We start from the raw sequence: 10,897 nt of genomic DNA, 5'->3' as shown, positions 1-10,897 counted from the left end.
TTGTGCGGCGGCCGAGGAGCGCAGGGCTCTGCAGCACTACCCGGGCTGGCGCTTCGCTGCTCCCGATGGAGCGTTCGGGGAGGACAGGGCAGGAACAAGGGGCTCCGGCAGCGCTGCGGTCTCTGCCCCGAAGTCCACTGCGGCTCCGGCAATTCGCCTTTTGCTCCTTACCCTGCTTTCACGCACCTCCTCCCTCTTTGGGTATTCGGTTTCTCGCTCCTAGCAGCTCCCCTTCCCCTCCTTCCAAGCATCTCCGCGCTGGCGTAATCACATGTTTAGGCTTTGATGCCTTTAATCCCACCCTCACCGCCCGGGAGGGAGGAGAAAAATTTGCGGGTGAGAAGTGAGCAACAAGCGGAGCGGCAAGCCGAGCCAGAAGGCGGAGCTGCGAGAGCCCCCGCCGCGCCCCGCCCCGGGACCGCCGGCGGGAGCGGGGGGTCGGCGGTGCCGGCGACGGGGAGGAGGGCACCGCCGGCGGCGGGGGACCCCGGCCCGCCCAGGGCGGCAGGACGGCTGTGCCCGGCATGAACGGGTAAATCTGTCGGAGCGACTCGGGCAGTCCCGGGGGTCGGTGCTCGCCCTTCCTGCGGAGACTGGGGGTGGGGGTGGGGGGCGCCTTCGCCCCCCGCGGGTTCGGGGACCACCCGGGGAAGGCTCTCCTCTTCCTCCGCCGCCGGCGGCGCGGGGCGTTTCCGTCCTGCGGGCTGCACCGAGCCCCGGGGGTCCAGGGCCCGAGCCCTCCGGGCGAGGGGGGAAGCACGAAGTTGCTGGCCCAGGAGCAGTGGAGAAGGGCGTGCTTCCCCGGGGACCTGCGGGGCTTAGTTCCCGCACCTGAGGCACCCGAGCGAGGAGGGCGAGTGGAAAGCCTCTAGGGAGCCCGTCATTGTTTTGTGCTTGGTCTGAGGATGTGGCTGTACATGGTGACAGGCAGGAGACAGAGTGGCCAGAGCCTGGCTGGGCCTAAAGAAACAGCCTTTCTGTCAGGTAAGCTGGATGAAAGTCTTCTAAGGAGACAAGGAAAATAAAAAAAAACCCAGCCAGCTTCTGCCCTGTGCTTGGTGCCACCCAAAGGAGCCCTCAGCTGAGGTAAAAGCATGGCCAGAATTTCTCTGGTCAAAAGTGAAGAGGTAGCTGGTCAAAAGCAAGGGGGCACAGGGACGTGTCCAGGTGGGGTTTGAATGTCTCCAGGGAAGGGACTCCACACCCTCCCTGGGCAGCCTGTGCCACTGCTCTGGCACCCGCACAGGGAAGGGGTTTCTTCTTGTGTTCAGATGGAAGTTCCTGTGTTCCAACCTGTGCCCATTGACCCTTGTCCTGTCATTGGGCACCACTGAAAGTAGCCCAGTCCCATCGTCCTGACACCCACCCTTTAGCTGTTTATAGGTATTGAAGAAATCCCCCCTCAGTCTTCTCTTCTGCAGGGTGAACAAACTCAAGTCTCTCAGTCTTTCCTCATAGAGGAGACGCTCCAGCCCCCTGATCATCTTGGCAGCTCTCCGCTGGACTTGCTTGAGCAGTTCCACATCCTTCTTAAACTGGGGAGCCCAGATGTGGGTGCAGTACTCCAAATGTGGTCTCACCAGGGCAGAGTAGAGGGGGAGGATAACCTCTCTCGACCTGCTGGCCACACTCCTTTTAATGCACAGCAGGACACTGTTGGCCTTGTTGGCCACAAGGACACATTGCTGCCTCAGGGTCAGCCTGCTGTCCACCGGCACTCCCAGGTGCATCTCAACAGTCAGAGCAGGTGCACCTATCACACCTACCCAAATCACAGATATTCAGGGAGCTAATTTAATCTGCATGTTGCTCTTTCAGTGTAATGGCTGGTTTCATAGAAAGCCCTGAGGGCACAACTGCATATAGAAATTGAATAGAGGTGCTATGGCAGAGGGAGCTATTGCTGCTGCTCTGGAATAGCTCCTCTGGACAGACTTCTCCAAGACCAAGAATTCTTCATCCTTGTCTGTTCAGTGCGTTAATTTGCAAAGAGTTGCAATTACTTCAGCATACCATATTTAGTAGCTGTTTTCAACAGCTATTCCATATAATTTACCTGTGTGTTTCACCAGTACGGTTAAACTATAAAATGCTAGTTGTTCATGACAACAAAGCCAGGCTGATTTGTTATATATCTGGGAAAAACAGACTCCCTCCTATCTTTTATATTCTTAAGCTGAAGATCCTCTAAGGTAGAAATTGCCTCTTGCTATATTTGTGCACAGTTTCTTGTATGCAGGGGCCTTGGTCTTATTTTAGCAAAAGATTGTGCCACAAGGTAAAATACCAATTATCTATAGCACCTCTGCTGAGTCAGTGCACATTTAGCTCTGAGATTCCAAAAGCAGACAGCAAAAGGTAATAGCTGGTGCTATTTTTAGCAGCAGCTTTGGCTAATATAATTTTTTTTATTATTTTAACAAATAGGGTTGTAAATTTTATACTAAAGCGTAAGTGAGCTTAAACCAAAAGCCACCTTTAAAATTTTTGAGGGGTCCAGGCAGATCTCTGTGAAAATATGCAGCAGTTTTTATACAGATCGTTATTAAATTTTCTAACACCGTATCCATTGTTTTTTTACCTCTGGCACAAAAGAAAATGTAAATTCAGACAGATACAGATTGCATAATTAATTTTAAAGCCACGTAAACCTTTGGTGTCATGTTCCAAAAGGCAGTTCTTCACAAAACTCCTTGCCTTAAGTCTCTGTGTTAAGCTATTATCTTGCGGAACACTCTTCTCCAGGCTGCTTTCCACTCCCACTTGATCTGAATATTGACCTTGCTGCTTGATAGCATCATGGAAGAACTTCGCTTTCCCATGGCATTGCATAGCAGGGAGGCAGCCAGGTCAAAGTCAGCATGTATTGAGAATGGGCTCCCTTCAGATTTATGTGGCGGAGGAAGATTAATATACATGAGAAGCAAGACAGAAGTTGGGAAAATAACTAATATACATTCAGTTCATAGCCTGTTTCACTAGGGGCATAGTTTTACCTTCTTAGTTCAAGAGAAGTGGGGAAAGTATCTTCCAGCTGCCACATCCACGTACCTTCCCTGTTAGTTTAGTAGCTTTCAAGCTGTGGTCCCTGGGTTTCTAGGGATTTATGAATAACGTGAAAGATAACAACAGTTAAATGAGAAAAGCAGGCCAGCCTATCAGTAAATTTACATTCAACGTGCAATTCTGCAGTTTCTAGGGTTTCCTAACTGGACAGGGTTACTTCCTGTGTATCTGTGCATATTCACTTTTGTAATAGTGCCTAAATTCCACCTCCTTGGACAGCCAAAGTTTATCATAAAATCATAGAATACCAGGTTGGAAGGGACCTCAAGGATCATCTGCTCCAACCTTTCTCAGCAAAAGCACGGTCTAAACAAGATGGTCCAACACCCTGTCCAGCTGAATCTTAACTGTCCAGTACTGGGGAGTCCACCACTTACCTGGGAGATTATTCCAATGGCTGATTGTTCTCATTGTGAAAAATTTTCCTTTTGTGTCCAATTGGAATCTCCCCAGGAGTAACTTGTATCCGTTACCCCTCATCTTTTCCATGTGACTCCTTTTAAAATGGGAGTCTCCATCTTCTTTGCAGCCACTGTTCATTGACAGGCTCTGAGGAATGGTAGATCAAAACAGATGGCTGTGCCATTGATTTCTACCTCTTACACCACGTAAGTCCTGCAAAGCACAACCCTCTCCACCTCCCTAGCCACTTCTCTTACACTTCAAGCTATCATTAACCTGTTAGACTGTAGCAGTGTTATGCCTTTAGTACATAGAACATAGCAACAAAAAGTAAAGTTCTAAGAGAACTGAGAGATCAAGTGCATCACCGGCAGCTCTCGTCTTTGCCATAGCAGGGAGCATTTTAGATGGAAGTTAAATTAAACAACCTGGCTATTTGACATTCGTTGTCTAGAAACAACATAATGACAACTGCTTTAAGCAGTACTTGAAGTAGAATAGGTAAGAGATATTTGGTACCTACTAGTAAAATACAAACAAAGAACAACGGCTAAGTTCTTACCGTTAAGATTCTGCTGAATGTTTTTAGAAGCACAGCTCTTGCCAGGATGGTTTGTATTTTCCAAGCAGCTGAACTCCAAGTTTGGCAGCCAAGTGTAATGGTCAGATTTGTGAATGCTTGGGTTCTGCTGGACATGGGTGTTTTCAAGGTGATGCTGAACACATTGCAGAAATATTATCTGCCACCTGACCTACTAAAAATAGTGAGAAAACTAGAGGAACTGCAGATGAGAAGAGCTGGCCATCTGGTCCTGTAATAGGGATCAGCTCATGGTAGGGACCTCAGGTTTTGGAAGCTGAGGATAGCTGAGGGTATCTGTACACAACAGTTAGCTGTCAGTGTGCATATATGAAGAAGGAGGAGATGTATATGGCTCTTTATGACTTTGTGAAGTTTGCATCAGTTTCCGCAAATTCAGGCAGGAGTGTTTGCTGGTGCGCTAACAATATCACAGCCAAGACAAACCTGTTGTCTCTGCCAGAGAGGGTTAATTAGTAGAGAAGCTTGGTCCTGAGGCTGCACCTTGTCTGCACAACATTAGTTTGGGACACAGAAGTGCTTTTTGCATGAAGGTTTCAATTTGGGATGCCACTATAGGATCAACACACAAGTCAAAACTACACTTGTGTGAACACAGTTAATACTACCACCGTTATGGCTGAGGTGGGGACTGTAACAGCTGGCCTCTCCATGACATTTTCTGAGACCCTACCTTTGTTTCCCACAGAGATAACTCTATGGCTTCTGACCCCATTACTTCATCCAGCTGTTTTTGTTAGGAAAGGAATGGCTTTTCCTACTGACACTGAAAAGAAGTGCAGTTAGGCACAGAGCAGACATTAGAAGACAGGGATGCCCTCTCTTACATTAGCTATCCAGGAACCTCCTAACATTTCACAGCTTTGAAACATGTAGGAAGCATTGTTCCAGGAATGCCCGCCTGCAGGAGTACCTCTGTGGGGAGGAGTGTGGAGCCGACAGAAAATCAGCTTTCTCTTTTAAAGCACTAGCACAGCAGACAGTATTCTGCACCCCAAAGAGGATGTTACACATTTTTCTACTGTTCCTCAGTGTGTGCAGAGGTAACAGTATAATTCAGCCAAGTAATTAGGGGACTAATGAAGATGGGAACATAGATTTGGAATGGGAAGGCATCTTCATCGTGAGCATCTAAGTAAAGAAACAAGCTGAATACCGTTTTTATCGCCACAGCTTCTAAATGTGTTTAAGCAATGGCTCAGCCCTACACAGGACATATATAAAAGTGCAAGTATTTACACGGTTGCAAAGTAATTACTATTCAGGATTCATAGAGGTTTTTTGAAAACACTTTAAATTCCAATTCTGATTCTTGCCTTTCTCCTCAAAGTACATTTTTTTTTCTGTCAGAAATGCCACTTAAAGAAGGACAAGCATGGTTTTTTTCCCCCTAAAAAGGGAAAAGATGAAAGTGACAGTACCAACAGCTTCTGAAAACAGAATAGCTTCTGAAAAGTCAGAACCATCCTAACAACTAGAAAACAGCCTGGCCAGAAACTCTGCATTTAAGCCCCAAAGATAAGATCAAACTTCACCTCTGTAGGAGCAAGAAATTTCCATCTAGATTTGGAACTCCCTGGTCCCCAGTGTTACCGCCAAAAAGTGAGGAGGAGGCCAGTGTCTCCCCTCTATCTACATCCTTCAGCTTGTTTTCAGCATGAACTCGAGTATTTGATCCACTTCAATATGCTTCTGACCATTTTTAGCCTCTGTGGTTATTCCACTACCCAGTGAAAACAGCCTTTTCCTCTGCAGATAAAGTGATAAACAGCATGGCAGTCAACGTGAGTGCTAACAGCCCAGGCAGCTGAGGAAGATCTGGAGAGAGGCAAAAGTGCCTGTTTGGTCGTTGTTTTCCTGGAGGTGTTCTGAGCTGCAAAACCAGAATAACAGCTCTAAGATCTCGATGGGGTGAAGCCAGGGCACGTCAGAAACGTTTGTGAATATGACACTGTGACCTGCGTGGCTGGCTTCCAGTCCCAAGTGCTTTTTCAGAGGTAGCTACTGCCTCGTATGAAGCTAGGAGATACCTCCTGACCTTCGGTAGACTTCCGTGTGTGCCAGGAGCTGGGACACCAGTAGGTGGAGTCCCAGCACAACTTTCTCAGCAGGCAGGGCTGGTGGAGAGCTAGCAGACAGGCAGCTGGCTCAGAGGGAGCCCACCCTCATGAACCCGGGGAGTACCTTATTGAGGTGCAGGTGACCCTTCAACAACACGGGCTACAGAAGAGCAAGACCTCAGGCAGGCTTCCCTTTGATTCATCTCTTGAGGCTGCAGCCCCCACAGCTCAGCTGGCTGCCCGGTTCCTGCTGCTGCAGGGAAGACATGACACCCATTTCTCTCTTTTCAGTAGATGGTAGGAAGGCGGAGGCTTCTTGCTTGGTTGGGGATTATTAATGCTTCAGTGTACGTCCTGAGAGCTACACAGCTCACTGCAGGCTCATAGTTTCTGTAGCTGAGATCACCAGCACAGCTAGCTGGTGGGAAATAAGTTTCTTTACTCCTTGAGAACTAAATTACCAACTAGCTTTTCATCTTCTTTTCCCACTGTGGTCCTCACTTTCAAGTTTGGAGGCTGGTTCAGCAACAGTGCCAACAATGCTGCTCGCATCAAGAGGAGGCTCAAAAGTATGTCAGTGTGAGTTGTAGAATATGATTCTGCATTTGTGTGTTCCCTCAATGTTTGTGACTGGTTAGCAGAAGAAGATAAAAAGGAGGGGCCTGGATTTTGGATGAAAAAGTGCTTTTAAATCATAGAATCATAGAATCATTATGGTTGGAAAAGACCTATAGGATCAAGTCCAACTGTCAGCCCAACACTACCATGTCTCCTAAACCATACTCTGAAGTGCCACATCTGCATGTTTTTTAAATACCTCCAGGGATGGCAACTCTACCACTTCCCTCGGTAGCTTCTTCCAATGCCTGACCACTCCCTCAGTGAAGAAATTCTTCCTAATATCCAATCTAAACAATGCCAGGTGTTTGCATCTGATGGATTTTGGGTTTTCATGTCCTGAATCATCATGGCTTGGATCTGGCAGCTGAAATGTAGCCATCAGCTTTAAGGCCTTTACAAGGTCCACTGATGCAATACAATGCAGTATCTGTGAAACAGGACTGTGTAATTAGAAAGAAAAAAAAGAGCTATATGGGAAGACACTGCAGGTTCTCATGCATCGGTGTGTAAATTCATTATCTTTAATTACACTAGATCTTTGAAGTCTTGTGTTTTTGTGAATCATAAGATAGCACAACACTGATGCCATAGTTTATCCAAGGATGGTTTGAGAGCTCACAGCATGAAGTGCTTGGTTTCTAGCAAATATTTTTTTAATATTTTCCATAATCTTGTATATTTTCCTTTAATTAAGGAATAATCTTGTATATTTTCCATTAATCTAAGTAAAAGGCCTTTCAGATTGACAGATTCCCACATGGCAATAGGGAGTGGTTCTCTTGATGGTAGATACAGCAAATCTGTGACTATGGTAATGAAGGCAGTTTAGAAGTAGTGCCAGATTTAGATCCTGCTTAGTGTCCTCTGAGACATTTCTTCTACATGATCTATTCTTCTGAGACAGAGAAGAAAAGCCACAGCCCTGATTTCTTTCCGTCATTGCCTAGGCTGCTTCAGACAACAGTGGAGACAAGGAAAAAGAGTAACATTTTGGTCTTGGAATGCTATTTGATGATCAGAGCTTGGTGAAGGCAGAAGGTTAAAAATGGGAGAAACTCTCTGCTGAAAGGGACACAGTCAGCTGGGTGGGGCATGAATAACTCAGTTCATAGGGAGAGAAAATGGAAAGTAAAATGGAGAGTCAAAACAGCAGGTTAAAAAGGGGAATGACTGGCACAAGATAATCCATCTGAACAGCCTAATTGCCCTGATTTTGTTTAAGCTTCTGACAGCCAGGCTGTTAGGCGTTTGTGGCAGTACAGAGAAGCAGAACAGAAAAGCCAAATATAGCAAAACCTAATTTTTGTGAAGGTGGATGTTTGCTTAAAGTACATGTGTGTATGTATAAAAAAAAAAAAGAATGTTTCCGTTTTAATTTAAAGGCATATAATTTTAAATTACAAACCTGTAAATAACAAATAAGAGTCAATGGCTCAACTGCAACTTGTTAATCTTGTTGTGACTGTCTATTTCACAGGGTCTAGAGAGGAGGAGACATCCAAGAGATACACACACATTACACTTAGTGTACACATGCCCTTAGTGAAGTAAATTGGTATCTTTGTTGTCTTGCTCCACACTCTGGGGAGTAAAGTGAAAAAGCATGCATTTCAAAATCTGTGAGCAACAGAAGGGATGCATGTGTCATTACACAGAGGTAAAAGTTTGTCTCTCAAATATGTGCTAGGCTAAGATAAAAGAGAGCTGGCTTTGTTTCTTGGCTGTGACCCAAGTCTCCCTATGTCACTGTGACCAGATAGTGGTATTTAAGTTCTCTGCCTTTAACAGAAGTGGATTTCCCCACATCCTGCATCCTATCTAGCTAAGTTAGATCACAGCCGCTACGTGCTGAAAAGGCTGTGGGGGCACTTCACTGGAAACTAAGTTTGGCTCATATTTCCTCAGCCTCCTATGACAATCTGTGATGCCCCCACCACAAGGGACTCCTCAGGGCCTTTTATTTTGGTTTATTCAGTGACTAGCCATCAGCTTCCTATTTTGTCAAGTTACAGTCTTCCCTCTCTCAGTTAACAAAATTTAACCATCTTTTTTCTTCTTCTCTAGGCTTGGACAAATTGTGCAGGTTTGGCAACCATTGTTCCAGTGACACCTTGCAATCCAGGCAGGATGCAAGTGAAGTGAAGGAATGAGGGCATGAACAGAGCAGGGGTGTCCTCCTTCTGCAGCAGCCATGTTACACCAAGCCTGGCAGCTGTATGGGAGGTGGTGTCGTTGGTCCAGTCCTTTTATCCATCTCCTCACATTGACTGTGGTGACATTTGGTGTGCTCGCACCTTTGATTTGCCACCGGCTCCTTCACTCTTACTTCTATTTGCGGTGCTGGCACCTGAACCCCATGAGCCAGGAGTTCCTGGAGCAGAACCAGCAGGAGGGCCAGGCTGCCCTCCATTACTTTGAGAAGCTGCACATACCAAATGCCTCTGAGGACTCTGGCAGTGATGCCTTCCAGCCCTTGCTGCTGGTCACCATCATCACTGTGCAGAGGCGGAATGATTTCCACTATGTCTTGCAAGTGGCCTCCCACTTCCACCGCCTCCTCCAGAAATGTGGTGCCCATTGCCAGAGTCACCGCATCCTCCTCTGTAATGTGGAGTCAGACCCTAGTAGCCATCAGGACGTAAGGTTGCTGAGCAGCTTCTTTCCTGTGGTCAGTCGTGACAAAACTGGGGAGATCCCTGACCCCAGAGTGAACCAGTTTGAGAAGGAGAAGCAGGACTACGTCTTCTGCCTTGAGCAGTCGCTGTTGGTGTACAACCCAGAATACATCCTCATAGTGGAAGATGATGCTGTGCCAGAGGAGGAGATATTCGTTGTCTTGCAGCACTTCTTGTCGGCCCGGTTCTCCAAACCATACCTCAGAGACGCACTCTACTTCAAGCTCTACCATCCCGAGAGGCTTCAGCGCTACTTCAACCCCGAACCCATGAGAATCCTTGAGTGGCTAGGTCTGGGCATGTTTCTGGGGCCCGTGCTGAACTGCGTGTACTCCTGGGCAACTGGGCACCGAGGCCTCAGTTGGCCCATTGTCTTGTTCTTTGGTTTGTACAGTATGGCTTTGTCAGAGCTGGTGGGACGGCACTACATGCTGGAGCTGCGCCGGCTGGCCCCTGTGCTGTATAATATTGTGCCGGTCACTGAGTGCTGCACGCCTGCCATGCTCTTCTCTGCTCCCTCTGCCCGACGTGCCTTAGGCTACCTGAAGGAGCTGCACTGCCGCCAGGGTTTTGCTAAGGATATTGCCCTCTACTCGCTGCTGCGTGCCAAGGGGGAGAACGCCTATGTGGTAGAACCCAACCTGGTCCGGCATGTGGGAATGTATTCCAGCCTTCGGCTAAATGACAACCCAAAACTGCTGTGATCTGTTCATACCTCTCCAGACACAAAGCCCAGAGAACTTGCCACTGGACAGAGAGACAGTGTGCAAACTCATATGTTGTGCTGCTTGCACTGGGCATCCTGTGCCTTTCGGTGGTCAAAGAATGACTCTCTTTAAAAGAACAAGTTTCTTAAAAAATAAACTTATGTATATGCAGAGCCTATTTAATATATACTTGGAACTAATCACGATGCGCCATGTGGGAGAGGAGTGGAGGAGTCCAGCTGAGGGAGTGGATTGTCTAGAGTCCTTAATCTTTTCCCTTAATAGGGAAGAGCTCTCACACCAATATAAACAGCTATATTGCCTACTCTCCTTTACATTGGTTACAGAAATCCAACCTTAGGGCAACAGAAATGTTGGACAAAGTGAATGTTTCAAATTTAAGCTAGTGAGGAGGAAAACCCCTTATTTTCCCGTCCTTACTAAGGTCTGATCTCTCACCTCTCTCTGTTTCAAAGCTGTGGTTTTGAGACCTTTCAAAAGCAGCAGTGGTTTATGTGAACTTTCTCACAACTTTGGCCTAGATTCTTCAAATTTTATGAAGCCTCTATTTATTACTGTCTTCGCTCTACAGATCATATCTGCACCTTCACCATTCCCATTCCTTTTTCTTGGAACAGAGGCTCCTAAAAACAGAGCCTTCGCTGCTTCATTAAACCTCATCCTGAAGGTGGAAATAGGAAAACAGAGTAACAGCCGTTGCTACACATCCAGGTCACAAATGCATGTTTTCATTGATAAATTACA

General features: G+C 46.8%; 1 protein-coding gene across 5 annotated transcripts; it reads left to right on the top strand.

Annotated features, from left to right (window-relative positions):
• Nucleotides 1-305: 305 nt before the first annotated feature.
• On the top strand, nt 306-10,310 carry PGAP4 (post-GPI attachment to proteins GalNAc transferase 4). 5 transcript variants are annotated; one of them, XM_064438037.1, is made up of 3 exons: nt 306-532; nt 6,638-6,698; nt 8,815-10,310. In XM_064438037.1, exon 3 carries the CDS (start codon nt 8,942-8,944, stop codon nt 10,127-10,129), a length of 1,188 nt encoding a protein of 395 aa, XP_064294107.1. In that variant the 5' UTR covers nt 306-532; nt 6,638-6,698; nt 8,815-8,941; the 3' UTR covers nt 10,130-10,310. The 5 variants fall into 5 exon arrangements, with proteins under 5 accessions (XP_064294107.1, XP_064294104.1, XP_064294103.1 ...); XM_064438034.1 differs by having other exon boundaries at nt 6,638-6,708; XM_064438033.1 differs by lacking the exon at nt 6,638-6,698.
• Nucleotides 10,311-10,897: the final 587 nt, after the last annotated feature.

This window comes from Phalacrocorax carbo, chromosome Z, assembly GCF_963921805.1.
Source record: "Phalacrocorax carbo chromosome Z, bPhaCar2.1, whole genome shotgun sequence".
Classification (NCBI taxonomy): domain Eukaryota; kingdom Metazoa; phylum Chordata; class Aves; order Suliformes; family Phalacrocoracidae; genus Phalacrocorax; species Phalacrocorax carbo.
The sequence above is the reverse complement of the archived record's forward strand: the minus strand, read 5'-3'. Positions and strand labels throughout refer to the sequence as shown.

Bases quoted from the DNA above. Each gene is read 5' to 3' on its own strand.
- PGAP4 (XM_064438033.1), top strand. From the start codon at position 8,942: ATGTTACACCAAGCCTGGCAGCTGTATGGGAGGTGGTGTCGTTGGTCC.